At 46.7% G+C, this 16,936-nt stretch overlaps 1 protein-coding gene across 3 annotated transcripts in view; it reads right to left on the reverse strand.

Annotated features, from left to right (window-relative positions):
• Positions 1–16,936, reverse strand: part of LOC146866522 (coiled-coil domain-containing protein 17-like) — a 621,178-nt gene that overhangs the window by 349,035 nt on the left and 255,207 nt on the right. For 2 of the 3 annotated variants that reach the window (XM_085636616.1, XM_085636614.1), the window contains exon 3: positions 1,499–1,628. In XM_085636616.1, coding sequence (XP_085492742.1) covers positions 1,499–1,628 — 130 coding nt within the window. The remainder of the gene's footprint in view (positions 1–1,498; positions 1,629–16,936) is intronic. The other variant, XM_085636617.1, reaches the window with a different exon arrangement.

Here is a 16,936-nt window from a genome sequence, read left to right on the forward strand (position 1 = left end):
CCCTGAGGTGCCAGATACATTTTGTTGCCGAAACCATTTGCGACATCCAACTTTCTCAATCTTGCTACAATACCATTAATCAAAAATGGGAACAGTCAAACTAAAAATCAGATTAAAAAAAAACAACAACTCATAACGCCATACTTCTGGGCATTACTGAAAGTAACTAGTTTAAACGGATTCGCGTTCTGCAGCTGTAAAGTTGTTCAGAAGTACTCATAGTGTGCATTTTGTAAATTAACTTCACTGGATCCTGGAAGCCATAAGGAGTTAGTTCTAAGAGATGACTATATTGCAAAGAGCCAATCAAAGAACTTCCCAATGTTGCATTAAAAAGTTATTTCACAACTATATCAGGAGGACCCAATGTGCTCGGCCATCAAACACCCCTTTGAGATATCTAGGTTTTAGTGTAGCTTTGTGGCCATGTGACTGTTATCAGTACTCGTGAGACCCTGGGAAAGCGCATATTCCATATGTGCTGCAACACTTTTCATTACGGGGGCCAGGGAATGCACACTATCTTATTGATGGTGCGCATTCCTGCACTGTAGTTTTGTCGCAGTGCAGCGTTGCAACATTGCTTGCAGCGCTGTCTTGCACCAAAACCTGCTGAGATGTGGCTCCAAGTGTTATCCCAATTTTTAAGACCAGCTATTTTCTGGTCTTAAGTAACTGGCTCTAACTGCAGTTAGAGCAAGTTTTTTTGGTCTTCAGAAGTTCAAGGATCCCCTCGTGAATATGGAGTAGTGGTGTTCGTGGCCTTTTTTGTACAGGAACACCTCTCCTGCATATAATTATCGCTAACAGAAGTGGCGATCTTTACAACGGACGCTTACAGCTTGGTAATAGTGAGATAAAATTATCGCTGCCTTAGCGACAGAAAAGTGCTGCTAACGCGGCGATAACTCCTTGAGAATATGCCCCCCAGAGTTCCCAAACCTGGATTTTGTAGGTGTGGGAACAACGTACCCGTTTTTGCTCACTTGAACCTTGCCCGGTAAAACCAATTTGTGCTTGGGCTGCAAGGGCAGCTCCACCTCAATTCAAGGCCATTGGCTGTCTCCCTTCCAGTGCTTAGTTTGAGCCAGTGGTTGCAGGTGGGGCCCACCAGCACTCATTTTTGGGGCCCGGTACTTATTTTTTTATTATAAGTCTAACAACGTGCATGATAGTAATGTTAATAGCAAAAACACCACCAATAACAACAGCATTGTCCATAAATATATGAAGTGTGAAGCTCTTATTTTGATGTGCAATGGGATATATCATTACAGGCACACAGTACCAAAGTGCATTTCAATAATTCTCCACCAACTCTTTCTCAGATAGCATATAATGAAGTCCTGCGTCTCACTGAAAAGAGAAAACACATTTTCAAAGACAGATGGAGACTGAGAGAATGCTTCTAAAGAGCCTGAGAGTAACACCCGTGCTCGTTGCTAAATCACAAATATACTGCATTACAATTGAATTCACACAAAACAAAAGCCCATACCATCTCTCTGCTTCTCCAGATGCTTATTCTGAGCTAGAATGTCATTGACCTGCTTCCGGTGAGCCTCAGCCAGATAACGGAGCTGTGCTTCGTGGTCTTGCGCCCACTCTGCCTTGGCACTCCTACTAGTCTAATCAAGGAAGAAGGCAAAATGGAGACAGACGGCGAGACAGTAGAATCAAAGGGCCAAGGAGATTGATGGAAAGAGATAGATGGAAGGATAAGTAGAGAGCAGCCAAATAAACATGAAATAAGAATAAAAGGATGATGCAGGGAATGATTGTGAAAAGGATACACCAATGGAGATATGTAGAAGGAAATATACATATGAGTGTAATGGAAAGAGTGGATTTAGTAAAAGATATGTAGTGGAGGAGGAGGGAAAGGAGATGAATGAAGATAGAAGGAAGGAAAGGGAGAAAATGGAGGGAAAATGGGGAAGAGAAAAGGGCAAGTAGGAGAGGAAGGGAAGGAAGCACATTAAATAAATCAGTAATTATTTAATCATGACTGACAAAATGCTGTCAATATTTATAAACAATGTGATATTTAAACCAAAATAATACATGAAAATTATAAGGAATGCAATGAAAACAATGTGCAGCACGGGGGTATTTTCAAACCTGAATCCCTAACAATAGTTCTCGGGAGTCCTCTACGAAATGAACTAAAAGATTGAACCATCATAAAGATGGAGGATTTTGGAAAGGATGTTTTCATAAGCAGTCGATCAGCATTTACTTAAAAGAGAAATTGTTATGATAAAAACCAAAAGAGTTCAACGTGTATACCGGTCATAATACCTCCTCTTTCGAGTTATAGGCCCGGACCACTATAAATGGATTTTAACAACTTGGAGGCATTTTTATGAGGATGGAATTTTCCAAATTAAAAAGGCATAAATAGAAAGACACCCTTTCGAATGTTGGATTAGAATATTTTGATTACTCAGTCAGTCAGTGAAATATACTTTATTCGGTTAATCAAAACATAAAAGTTACAGACACATTAATTAAAAAGCTTGATTTCATAAGACATAACAACAATAAAAGCTGATCATCTCTTTAAAATGTGTTAGAATCACAACAACCAGTATTGATGTACATCCAAACCCTAGGACAATTCAAGTTTTCTCTTTCTGCTTCTTACTACTCCCTTTAAAAAGCTATCTACATTAAAACAAACCTGGATATTAGGTAACATCTGCAAATATAAAAAAAGCTGGTCTTACTTGTGCAAATTGTTTTCCGTGTTAGCAACGGCATAATGTATTGTTGTCTTAACTCGCTATAGCGGTCATAAAATATGATAAAGTGCATAGTATCTTGCTCTGAAAAGCATTCACAACTGCAAGGACCCATATCACTAACTTTATTCCACCCCGTGGTATCTGCCAGTAACCAGTGCACTATGTTTAGCCTAAATCTTATTAGAAGAAAGCGATGGTATTGTATTGTATTGTATTGTATAAACTCTTCTATAGCGCTATCTGCCACCCTACGGGTATCCTGGCGCTGGTAGGGCTCCATGACCATAAGGCTCTGTCGAGGGGCATGTCTTTAATAAGATATGGCAGGATACCGAGGGTTTGCTAAACTCACACAATTCTCTTCCAGCTTGAACCATGGAGAGAAAGTGTTTTTGACCCAACCCAAATCCTCCTTTCTAATCCCTTCTGGTGATCTAAATAGCTCTGACTGTCCCAACGTATCCACTAAGGATTTAATATAATTTAGCCACGGGATAGAGTTAGCCTTTTCCAGGGAAGGCAGTCCCTAATGATTATCCAATTTAATTCTAATTCAGGGTTTATCCAAATCTCTATCTACCTCAACAGGGGGCATAGAGCTAAGAGGTCCGAGATATAATCCACACCCAACTCTTCATGGATAATAAATGATGCAGTCGATTGTGGGACAGAGAGGAGATGTCTAAGAAATGTTTTCTCTACCGTCTCCAAGTCCCTCGCCTTTTTATATCCCCAAATGTCGCTCCCATAGCTCACCAGAGATATCACTCATTATTGTCCCTCTGTCACGCTTTTGTCTTCAATATACGTGCAAACATCCCAGTGTTCTAAGGTAGTATTACAACATCCTGCAGCAGGGCTATAGCAGTCATCAAGGCCCTCTAACGAGTTATAGGACTGAGCTGCACTCAAGGGCCTACAATGAGTGAGGGGCCGTTTAATGATCAGAGTAACCCGAGCAAGGAAAACTGTAATGCTTTTTTTTTTAACAATACATTTTTATTGAGTTTCCATCATACCAAAAGGGCGAAGCCCATCATGGATAATACATACAAAATGCATGTGATAAAGTACATAGATACAACAAGTATGGTCTGCAGAAAAAAAGACCACACACAAATTAAATAGCACCAAACACCCTTGTGAAGCATTACACATACAATGTATATCAATTTCCATCCACAGAAATGCATGATCAGTACACTACACAGGTGAGTTGCTAACCAGCAATCGTTCAATGGGGTCTTGGGAGGCAGACTGTGACATTGGGGGGAGATCTATACCTCTGTATGTGGCCCAGCTGGCCCATATCTTCCCGTGCTTCTGTGGGCACCCTCTCGCCTGAAACACCATAAGTTCGGCCGACATACATCTGGTCAAAGCCTTTTTCCATTTAGTCACACTGGTCGGGGAGGGGTCTTTCTAGTGCTGCACTATGTACCTTTTGGCTAAAGTAAGGCCAAGAAATAAAAGGTGATTTTTATAGCGATTCCCTCCAATGTCGTCCGTGCCATGTAGAAGTACCAGTCTGGGGTCAAGCGGAATAGTCCATGCCAGGACCTGACCCAGGCAAGACATCACACCGGTCCAGAATGGATCCCTCCTCTAAGCAGCAATGGAGGCACATAGGGGACTGAATTGTACCCATTTTCCACAACTGATGACAAGTGTTATACACTCGGTGTAGGTACTTGAACTGGATGAGCCTGTATCTAGCAGACACAGGCTGAATAACGGGGGCTGGCCAAGGCTTTGGCCCAGCTGTCATCTGTTAGGGCCGGCAGATCCGTAGCCCATGCTGCTCTGGTTTTATGGATAGTTGTCTTAGCGTGTGTGTTGAGTGTCTGGTATATTTGCCTAATTTTGTGGTCCCCGATGTCCCCCATCAGTAGGCCACCTTCTAGAGGGTGGAACTCAGGCAGAGCCTCCAGTTGGCGTATCTGGGGGTCTAGGGCATGTCAAAGCTGTAGGTAACGGTGAAACTGTAATTTATGGAGGTCATAATCCGACTGCAGCCTTTGAAAGGATTTAAGGGTGGTGCCCCACATGATATTCCCCAGCGTGGAAATCCCGATGAGGTCCCATTTACGGAAACCGCAGAGCACCGCAACAGGCCGAAGAAAGGTGCCATGCCATTGGGGAGTGGAGCGAGTCAGTCTACCGCACCATCCCATGGACCAAACCGCCTGCCTCCAGATCTGTATGACTGTCTGGCAAGCCGGAGGCAGAGTGACTAGAGGTGCATTACTATACAAGAGGTGCAGCAAGGGGATGCCAGACAAGGCGATCCGCTCGACTGCGTAGGCTGTGTCCGACTGAGGTCCATACCAGCACTCGTTTATCACCAAGAAGAGGAATAACACGTGTGGACATCCGCTGCTGCACTGCCCCCTCAATACGTAGATTGCGTACACGTGGAGAGCGCTACCTGAAACGCACCCCCCTGCCAAAGGAACCTGTTCAGAAGTGCATTAAGCTGTGTAAATCATGATGGAGGGATGGAGTATGGAAAGTTTTGGAGCCGATATAATAGGCGCTGTAAGGACACCATCTTGAAAATGGCAGACCTTCCATATAGAGACAGAGTAAGCTGGGACCAGACCGTTGTCTCGTTAGGGACAGCAGGAAGCTGTGGAGCAATATTGTGTGTCCAGGAGACTGTGGGACATGGCGAAATGAAAAGCCCCAGGTATTTGAAGCCAGTATCGGCAATGCGCAGTTCCGAGGCCCATGCTCGACTCCTCTGGTCCCCGCAAATAGGAAAAAGTGTGGATTTGGATGGATTGATGCACAACCCAGTGGTTTCGCCGAAAACTCGAAGAATTTGAAGGACGTGTGGCCCCGAGAAGCATGGGTCCAACATGAAGAACAGAGCATAATCCACGTAAAGTGTGATTCTATCGGAGTGCTCCTGTGTCCAATCCAACCCCCGAATCAGCAGGTCCCGACGCACCCATGCCGCCAGGCGCTCAATGCAAGGGCGAACAGAAGAGGGGACAGGGGGCAACCCTGCCTCGTGCCCTGACGGATGGGAAAGGGAGCAGAACAATGTCCCGCGGTGCGAACCGACCTGGTGAGGTCTGTGTACAGCAGCCACGTATAGGCTATAAACCGAGGGCCCAGATTCACAGCCTCTAAGAGCTTGAAGAGGTAAGTTCAACTCAGGGAGTCGAACGCCTTGTCAATATTGGTGAGTAAGACAGCCGCCGGGCAACCCAAGCTGGGTGCTCCCGCGATGGCATTGTGGACACGCCTGATGTTATGCCTGGTGGAGCGCTGCGGCATAAAGCCTGCCTGGTCAAGGTGTTTAAGGTCGTGGATGCAAGACCGGAGGCTCAAAGTTAAGCAATGAGATGGGCTGCGAGGCTGGGTCTTCTGGGGGACGACTGGGCTTTTAGAATGCCACGATCTTGGCGTGACGCCAATCCATTGGTAAGATACGCTGTCCTAAGGCTTCATGCAGGGCCTTTTGGAAGTCAGTGCCCAGAGTCGCCATGAGAGGATGCAAAAAGTTGCTGGAAATCCATTCGTGCCGGGGCCTTACCCGGGTGGATACTAGCCAACGCCGCCTGCAGGTCGTTGACCGAAATGGGGCTATCCAGCTGGTTGCGCATTTGATCAGACAGCCTGCAGGGGGGAATATCTGAGAGAAATTAATATATGAGAGGCTCCGCAATCAACTCATGCTTCTGGTAAAGGTCGTAATAGAAGGAGGCAAACCCTTAGACCAGCGCTTTGGGGAAGGTCCATAGTGTGTCATCCGGGGCCCTCAAAAGAGGAACCTGTACCGGAGCTGATCTAGCCTGGCACAGCCGATGAAGCCTTTGGCTGGACTTCTCGCCCCATTGATAAATCCTGTGCTGGGTTGCCAGCCACACCTCCTTGGCCTCGTCAGTAAGGAGCTGGCGAATTTGTTGTTGAACATGTAGCAGGTTACGTCGTGAGCTGTAGTCCGACCCGTTTAATATTTGCGACTCCAGCTGGAATTGTAATGCTTTTGGAACATTCCACCCACTGAAGATAGAATGTTCGAAATAAACAGAGAGAAACAGAAATACAAGAGTTGGAAAGGTTGGAACAGAGGTCAATGATATATGTTCTTTTCCCTATGCTAGTCTATTGTGCTCAACGGAGTTCTCAATATTTCAATGTTCTAATGATCATGATAACCTAAGAATCAAGGCCTGCTATGCTGATAAAATATTCCACCCATCTGCCAACAGTGGCAAAATAAAAACAATATAATATGAAGGAAAAGGTCTGCGGTAGCCATCATTGTCTATTTGCCACGCCATGGTTCTCAACAGATTTCTCAATATTTAAAAGTTCTACTTACGTCTTAAACCCTACAAAAGATTATGTAATACTATTAAGTACTGTTAATGTGACCCAGCCTTAAAATGCAACGTTGTTTTAAATGGAGGCGGGGGTGAATGGCCTAACATACTGCTTATCTCTTCAATGTTTGAAAGTTTATTCACAGATCGAAGCTACAGTTTCTTCATCAGAAATGTGCAAAACAGCAGAATAAATATCTCATAAAACAACAATTAATTAATGTTAAAAAGAGAGTAAAATCAATTACATAAATAATTAGAACATGTATATTGCACCATGAAATCGTCCCGTATACCTCAATTTACTGCAGTTGTGCTAATAATAGACCATGCCACACAGAGAAATTTAGAAAATGCCACCACAACCACAGATGAGGATCACTCTTGCAAATTCTATGGACGTTTACTCAATTTATAACAGATAAATGTCTGCATTGGGGAGCATTCCACCTATGCCTAGGGGTAGCATACTTAGGGCAAAAGAACATCAAGTGCTCCTCAGTTTCATCGGTGGAGGTGCAAAAGCTACAGCTTGACAAACCTGCCTTTGAGGAATTCCATAGGGCAGTAAAAGCAACAGTTGGCAAGATCCCATATCTAAACTGCAAGATCAAAGTTCGAGCACGCACTGGGTGAATATAGTCAAGGAATTTCTCAGCTTTGGGCACAGATTTGTACATTTTGTGCAGCTGTCTTCTCCCAGTACCTACATTTAACCATTTGGGCTACATTGTCTGGGATGGACGAGGGGTCTTCCCAGAAATCAGGTAGACTCAGCTCTATCCAAGCTTTTTTTACATAACTCAGCCACTTGATATTATTGGAAGATTGGAGTGTCATAGTAGGAAAACAGCGTTTACAACGCTGTCTCCACAACCCAGTACTTTTACAACGCAGCTGTTACAATGAACGCGTTGTTACCACGCGCACCATTACATCGCAAGCCGTTTCAACAACTTGCTGTAGGGAGCGCGCTGGTGTTGGATTTAAAATCCAGCACCTTCCCTGCTGTTGCGCAAACTGGAGTAGGAATAGTAAATAATACTATTCCTAAGTCCAGCGCACCCCCTACAGCAAGTCATTGTAACGTCTTGCGATGTACTGGTTTGCGTTGTTACAACGTGGTGGTAGTAACAACCACGTTGTAATGGCATGCGATGTATTCGCATGTGATGAGAAGATACATATTCATCATAGTATCAGCAGGGACCACTCTTTATTCTTTTAAATCTCTGGTGGTCCAAATACACACCCAATATGACAATGGTCTCATGGCTGCCAATTCAGTAATAAAATCAATGCCAAGATCCAGCGACAAGGGCAACAAAGGAGTTCCCTATACTAACCCCGTAACAGTTCTAAAAAAGTTATTCTCTTTGGTACCCAAAACACTCAGATTACAATAATCCCAAAGTTCCACCCCACATAATGCTGGGGGTTATTGTAATCTGAGTGTCTCACTTCAACATCTTGCTATGTGATGGACCCTGTTTACAAAGCTAAATTCAGTTACAAACATACAAGGGCGACTGAATGTACCTCATTGACACCTTCCAGGAATTTACATAGGGATTCCTGACAAATGTAAACCCATTTACGAGGGTGGAGATTTCTGCAACGAGTGTGAAGATCTCCACAACCATAAATCCTACTCGAAAGGGAACTGGGTGTTTCAAGGCATGATTTCACCTGTAGAGAAAAAAATGTGCATTTGCACAGGCGTCGTATTTCCCCCATGTGGGCTTTTCTGCTATAGAGGCTTTGCACAGCAGGATTAGCAGCCTAGTACAAAATTCACCTGACTTTCCTAGCAGTAAATCTAGAAACCTGTGCCTATCACAGTTTTCCAGGCACCTTTCTGGGAGTGTTGGCAAACAGCAAAATGTCAGAAATGCATGTTCATATGGAAGGGGAGATCTCCTCTCATACTTTTCTGACTGTTTCTGCAAATAGCACCTGATCTGGTTTACCTTTATTAACAGAGTCTGATTTAGGACAGCGTCTGGTAATAAATGACCTAGGATACAGGATAGCTAACAAAGAATTAGTGTAGAACAATTACTGCATCCACCTAACATCACAGCCAATCTCACTAAATATTCACCACTGACCTCATTCACAAAGCACTACGATAGAATGTTGGCAATTTTCTCCTCTACTATATAACCCGGAACCTTAAAACAGCATTTTAAGGATTCTCAAACTATATCAAGAGAACTTCATGAAATTCATGATAGCCATAGATTTACATGAGTTCACCAAAGCAAAAGATTTACAAATACAGATTTTCTCAAGTGTTTTACTACATGTAACTTTTTCTTTACTCAACAAGGAAATATGTTTCCTTCTGGAAGAATCTATATCTCAAGTATTTTAGACACTGAGCAATATTTTCCTGCATTTGTTTTCCATACATCTGGGCCAGATGCATTCTAGTATATACCATTATATGTCCAGATCATTTTCCAGTACTCCAACACAAATTAATCATGGTAACGTGTTCACTTTTAAGCATTACATATTAACCTTCAGGCCCGGCCTGCTCCAATAAACCAAAGGGAGAGGTGCACCAAGATGCAGCCCGAGCAAGACATAGGGGTGCTGTGTCCTAGCCTGGGCATCATAGGCCATCCTACCGAACAGTCATTCAGAACAGCAGCAGAAAAGCACTGGGTGAAAAAAAGCAATGGACAGGCACACAGGGCCCAGATCAGCAAGCAGCATCAGGGATAGCACTATCCGACTTCATCCATTCTGGTCAGACCACTTTTTAATCTGCCAAGCTGCTTGGCCTTAGGTCTACTGAGTGGCCTCCACAAAAGGCAGACACTCGAGTCGGACATTTGAGGCAGGATGGAAGCTCTTTGCTTGAAACAACAGCTGAAGCCGGCCAAGCAGTCCATCCCCAAGTGGAACAAGTGTGCATAATCAGAGTGCTGGCTAAACTGGCCCCAGCAGGTTGCTCTGCAAGGGGATATCAACTCTGCATCCCTGACTGCTCTCAGGGAAACAAGGCTTAGAGAAAAGAGCCACTGGACAGGGCTGGAAGACAGCTACAGACAGAGTGAATGGGGCCCGTAGGAGCAAAAGGTCCCTTCATTAGGACTTCCAGATCAACCCGGATGTCACAATAACAGTACAGTGCTGGCTAAACCACTCGAAGAAGACCGTCCTGCATGGGGATGTCAGCTTTGTATGTCTGCCTGCTCTCAAAAGGAGCAAGAATTGAACGAAAGGCCCATCAGTGTGGGTTGAAATGCAGCTTCAGACTTGGTAGTACCATCGTGAGACCCACCGGGCCACACGGGCGTCCAAAGTATACAGGGTCTACTAATCAGCAGCAAGGCTACCCCTTCTTGTAATCCCTGCAGAAGGAGTGACAGAGGTGGCTGCCAAAGAAAACTCACCCGCCCTCCTGGAGCCCTGGCTGGGACTGAAGAGTCAAATGAGCCCTCATTGAGACTTTCAGGGCAGCCTGGGCTTCTAGCCATTCACCCTTGGAGAGCACAGGGACTCCGAGGCCAGGGTTCTTGGAGCCCCTGCTGGGAGTCAGGCAAGGGGCTATGGTGGGGTGGCTCGTGGAGCTCTGACCCAGGGCCTGGTGACAGTTTCTGAACCCAGACAAGCAAGAGAGACTCACCCAGACCTTCATTAACTTTTCCCGGGCACTTTTTGACACAGTGGGCGACAGAAGGAAGCACAGGGCAAGGTGCTTCTACCCATGAGCCAGATGGACCTCTGACCCAGAGCTCGGTTAAAGCTTCTGAATCTAATTAATCACAGTACAGTGCTAGCTTTTTATCCTTGCCTACTCTCCGAGAACCAGGGCTTGGGTTCAAGGCCCATTGGACAGAGGTAGAAGATAGTCAGAGACTTAGGACCCTGGGATCCCATATCGGGTAGCCTAGGTCCTCACAGCTCCTAGGGAGAAATATTGGAGGACAACTGAATACCTCATAACTGCTTTCTAATAATCCAGAGGAAGACTACATGCCTGTCTTGTAATCCATGCACAACAATTGAAAGGGTATCAAAAGACTTTGATTCACTCAGGAGAATCAAAATTATAAAACAATCAAGGTAAGCCCAAGAATAACCGTGTATATAAAATATACTTAACAAAAAGTAGTGGTGTGTCAGACATAACACCAACTGGGATATGTAGTTCCATGGCGAGAAATCCATGAGGAAAAGGGGGAGTGAAATTCACTACAGTTTGCTCCCAATTTAATACATTCGCTTTTTCAGTGATGCGCTAGTATTCATAATTTTTCATAAAAAATGGTCTTGTTTATGCATACTGTGGGTTTATTAAACTATACTGAATTTCACTCCCCTTTTTCCTCATGGAATTTCTTGCCATGCGACTACATTTTAAAGTTGGTGTTATGAGGTCTGACGCACCATTACCTATTGTTGGAAACAGCGTCAATAAGTGAACCGCTATTCAAACATAGGTGCGAGCCCCCATTGAAGTTTTTTGCCATTTGGATTAGTTATTGAATCCTTGCCACACATAGTATTAATTTCCCTTTTTCTTTTCTTTTTTCTCACAGGTGTCTAAGTGGACCACATTTCCCAACCTCTCCCTGTGGCATCTGACATCATTGGACTACCAATCCCACTCTAGTTTTAGGGAGTCGGATGTTAGACATGTTTATTGCTTCCCGGATTCATGCGGGTTTATCTGACCTGTTGGGCTTTACTCATGGATGGTTGTGAGCTCGTTTCTATGTTCTGCGATTCCGCCTAGGTCGGATGGAGGACTCGAGGTTGGATCGCTATGTCTCCACAGGCCCATCAGGCCTTTGTACATCGCTCTGTGTCTGTGGTAATTCTAGCTGATGTGGGGACTGTTATAGATTCACTTCACAGCTGCTTCTAATAAGTTGCATTGCTCACTAAGCTATACCTTTCTTGCCCTATTTTGGTGTACCTACATTGAATGGATGCTCTCCAGTGCAAGACTTCTCGCTCTGTTTTCAGGTATTTCCGTACATTTTTGTTTTTTATGTTGGGCGACTTGGTCCCTGCCGTGTTTGTCTTTGACACACTTTTTGATTATTCATGTTCCAGGATCTTTTTTTGGTCTACTACTTTTTTCACATTTTATTTTAATTTTGCATTGTATTACAAACAAAAACACAACTTAGTTGCAGGTACACACCCCACAGACTGCTGCATATGCAAATATTATACAATTTCGACCACTTCTCCCCACTCCACAACCTTAATGTATACATGTGAGTGAGTAAGGCTCTCAGCCACTCAACTGTTCAACAGTGCAAATACGCAACAGTCATTTCCACCTAAACCCTCTTTCCATCATTAATGCAAATAGGCCATCATCAGTCCAGTATAGTCTCTTGGCCTTGATGGCAGAGGAAGCGCCTCAGCGTACAGTTCAAGTTGAGATTTACAGTGCGCAATGTCTACCAACAATGCCTCTCTGGTGGGGCTGGTTTTACTCCCCCAATGAAGTGCGACCCTTCGCTTTCCCAGCAGGAGGCTCACCAATAACAGTTTCTTAGTTGTTGATTAAAACGTACTTAATAAGCCCAGTAGACAAATTAACGACGTACACACCACCCTCGCCCCCACCACCTCAGTTAGTACATCAGTAATTTGTACCCAGAAATGACAGTTCCATGCAAAGTGTATGAAATCAGCCTCATCAATCCCACACCGTATACACTTAGAATAATTTCTTAGACCGTATTTACACAATTGCACTGGAGTATAATACAACTGATGGAGATATTTGAACTGAATTATCTGCAAATTACAGTTGGATGTCAACATACGTAATTGTGCACAGCATATTCCCCAATCATCCTCCCCTATAGGTTGTTCCAGCACCACATTCCACCTTTCCCTCAACTTCCTAGGTTCCATGGACTGTAGAGTCATATGTACCTTCCCTTGTTGTCGGATGCCTCAAGCGCCAGGCATCTTCTAGGCCGTATTCGTCCATCCCAATCCGTACTACCTTGGCTGCTTGTTTGCCCCACCACTCTGGGTCCGCTGATCAATGCATTACCAGATTTAAATATGTGTTCAGATCTCCCCCCCACATAATGTGTGTAGGAAAAGCATCATGTTATTGATGCCAGACATCAGAAAAAAACTCTGCATTGTCTATATTCGGTGCATAGGTGTTAACAAGTGAGACATCGGTACTTGCAGGCTGTCCCCGTGCAATTATCAGCCTACCTTGATCATCAATTTGATGGGATACTAGTGTGAAGGGAATCCCACGTTTGACCAGCAGCAGGACCCCATGTGAATATGTGGAGTACAAGTAGGCTAAGCGACATGTCGCCCACTTGGTACCTATAGTGTTATCTGATCGCCCATCAAGGTGTGTCTCCTGCAAGAGAGCTACATGTACATTGTGCCTGTCCAGGTATTGCAGTATTTTCTTTTTATAATAAATTTTTTATTGATTTTGCCAAGTTCACATACAGAGTAACATTTGTGCCAGCAGCACGATAGAACACTTTTTCCATATGTAAAGTATAATGAATTATATTCACAATTTTAACACTTCTCTGAGTTTGTTTTGCCTCAGTGTTAAGTCCATCACTGGGTATGTACATATGTTCCCTCAGTACCCATTCCATGCTTTCCATTTCTTATCCCACTTCTTGGGGCGTCCTCGAATTATGAACACTTTCTTTTCAGCTATCATGCATCTGTCTAACTCCTGTACCCATACTCGTATAGATGGTGCATCTGCCGTCCCCCAGTGGTGTGCTATTCCCGTTTGACCAAGGTGAAGCCCAGCGTTGTCATCTGCTGCTCGATCTCCGTAGGGCCGTAGCCTCCCATATGTTAAGTAGGCCCATCTGAGGCGTGAGGGCCAGCGTTTTCCCCAGCGGGGTTTGAAGCTTAGTCGTGACCCCCTCCCATATCAATTTGATTGCAGGGCAGTCCCATACCATATGATAGAAAGTGGCCTCATGTTGGCATCCCCTAAGACAGAGTGCATCTTCCCTAGCCCCTATCCTTGCAAGGACGACCCCCGTCATATAGGACCTATGTAGGATCCTGAGTTGGATCAGCCGGTATCGGAGGGTGATCGCCGCCCTCCTAGGAGACATCAGTGCCTCCCTCCAGTCCTCTTCCTCTATGGGTCCTATGTCTCGTTGCCACTTCTCCCGAAGCGTCTCAAATGTATCGGGGAGGTTGTTGCATAACTTCTTATACGTCAAGGAGATGGCCTTCGAGTGCAATGGTCCATCTAATAGCCTGTCCTCTAGAGGCGACGAATCCGGAATGTCTTGCAAATTAGTAAATGCTGTCAGAAGGGCATGTCGAATCTGAAGGTAGCGAAATAGTTCTCCTTGCGCCATGTGGTAGGTAACTGTCAGTTCATCAAAGCTAAGAATGGAACCTTTTTTAATCAAGTCTCCAACCTTTGAGATTCCAATCAAGTCCCACTTGTCAAACCCCGGCTGAAAGCATAGGGTACCGAGTCTCTGGGTCTGCCATAGTGGTGTCGCCTTTGTGAGGGTTTTTGCCCACCCTAATTGGTCATTCGCTCTGCGCCAGATGTCAATCGTATGAGACATGGGACCAATAAATGTATGCTTTTTAACTTTAGAGTAAAGCGCACCCAAGTACCCTGCTCGACCCGTTTGATATTTGTCTAGCACATACGCCGGGTCATCCGGGGGTCGATACACCCAGTGATTTACCACCACCAACTGCGAGGCCCAGTAATATAGTTTCAGGTCCGGCAAGGCGATGCCTCCATCGTACCATCCCTTGGTGACAGGGCGACCTTTGACCCTGTCTCCAGGCAGGTCGCTCCCCTCACCGCCGCACAGCCCCCTGTGTGACCGGTGCCCGCTGCTTCTGCTGCCCGGGCTCTGCCCGCATCGCCTGCGTCTCTGGTAATATTGCTTTTGTCGTCCTTTGCCTCCTGTCCATTTTGCTTTCTGTACCCCTGTTTTCCATTCTGTTGGTGCTGTCGTTGCTCTTTGCCCCTGTGTTCCTTTCGTTTTTCGCTACCTCCGTTGCCCGTTTTTTTCTCCTCTGTGCCCCCCTTCCATTGTGTCCCCTGGCTCCGTTTCCTGCCGCTGCGTCCCTGTGGCCCCGCCCCCTTGTCTCCCATTCGCCGCCCCGCTCCCGCCTCCCAGCTGCTCCTCCCTCCCTCTGCCCCTCATATGGAGGCCGCGCAGCGGTAGAGTGAGCGACCTTTGACCCTGTCTCCAGGCAGGTCGCTCCCCTCACCGCCACGCAGCCCCCTGTGTGACGGGTGCCCGCTGCTTCTGCCGCCCGGGCTCTGCCCGCATCGCCTGCGTCTCTGGTAATATTGCTATTGTTGTCCTTTGCCTCCTGTCCATTTTGATTTCTGTACCCCTGTTTTCCCTTCTGTTGGTGCTGTTGCTGTCATTGCTCTTTGCCCCTGTGTTCCTTTAGTTTTTCGCTACCTCCGTTGCCCGTTTTTTTCTTCTCTGTGCCCCCCTTCCTTTGTGTCCCCTGCCTCCGTTTCCTGCCGCTGCATCCCTGCGGCCCCGCCCCCTTGTTTCCCATTCGCCGCCCGCTCCGGCCTCCCAGCTGCTCCTCCCTCCCTGATATGGAGGCCACGCAGCGGTAGAGAGAGCGACCTTTGACCCTGTCTCCAGGCAGGTCGCTCCCCTCACCGCCACACAGCCCCCTGTGTGACCGGTGCCCGCTGCTTCTGCCACCCGGGCTCTGCCCGCATCGCCTGCGTCTCTGGTAATATTGCTTTTGTCGTCCTTTGCCTCCTGTACATTTTGCTTTCTGTACCCCTGTTTTCCCTTCTGTTGGTGCTGTTGCTGTCGTTGCTCTTTGCCCCTGTGTTCCTTTAGTTTTTCGCTACCTCCGTTGCCCATTTGTTTCTCCTCTGTGCCCCCCTTCCTTCGTGTCCCTTGCCTCCGTTTCCTGCCGCTGCGTCCCTGCTGCCCCACCCCCTTGTCTCCCATTCGCCGCCCCGCTCCCGCCTCCCAGCTGCTCCTCCCTCCCTCTGCCCCTCATATGGAGGCCGCAGTGGGCGCGCAGTGGACGCGCGCAGCGGGCACGCTGCTGGCACGCCTCTGCGCCCGTCCATGCCTGGACCGCGCCCAGCGCCAGAATCCCTGGTCCCCGCCGGAGCCAGAAACCTCGACTGAGATACGACTCTGCAGCCCTCAACGCACTCAACACCGGACGATCACACGCCTGCCACTGAGCCACCCCGAAGCGCACCCACGGACCCTTCACCTGTCAAACCTGCAAATTCACCTGCCTCCGAACCTGCCCGCCGCCCGCCGGACCAAGCAACAACAACAACCACCTCAAATGCATCCTCCTCAACACCCGCTCCGTCCACAAGCACGCCGTCGAACTCTGGGACCTCCTCGACACAACAGCACCAGACGTCGCCTTCCTCACGGAAACCTGGATGAACGCTTCCTCGGCCCCCGACATCGCCATAGCCATCCCGGACGGCTACAAGATCATCCGGAAGGACCGCGTCAACCAAACCGGAGGAGGAGTCGCCATCATCTACAGGAACACCATCAGCGTCACGACCAACGCCGAAGACACACTCTCCACTGCCGAACACCTAGACTTCCAGATTCACACCGACCGTAAAACCACCCTTAGAGGAACGCTCATCTACAGACCCCCGGGCCCACGCACACAATTCAACAAAACCATCGCAGACTTCATCAGCCCGCACGCCCTAGCCTCACCAGAATACATCCTCCTAGGGGACCTAAACTTCCACCTGGAGAAAAACAACGACAACAACACCACCACCCTGCTCGACAACCTCGCCAACCTCGGACTCAAACAACTGGTGAGCACCCCCACCCACCTCGCTGGCCACACGCTCGA

Source organism: Triturus cristatus, chromosome 2_1 (assembly GCF_964204655.1).
Source record: "Triturus cristatus chromosome 2_1, aTriCri1.1, whole genome shotgun sequence".
Classification (NCBI taxonomy): Eukaryota; Metazoa; Chordata; class Amphibia; order Caudata; family Salamandridae; genus Triturus; species Triturus cristatus.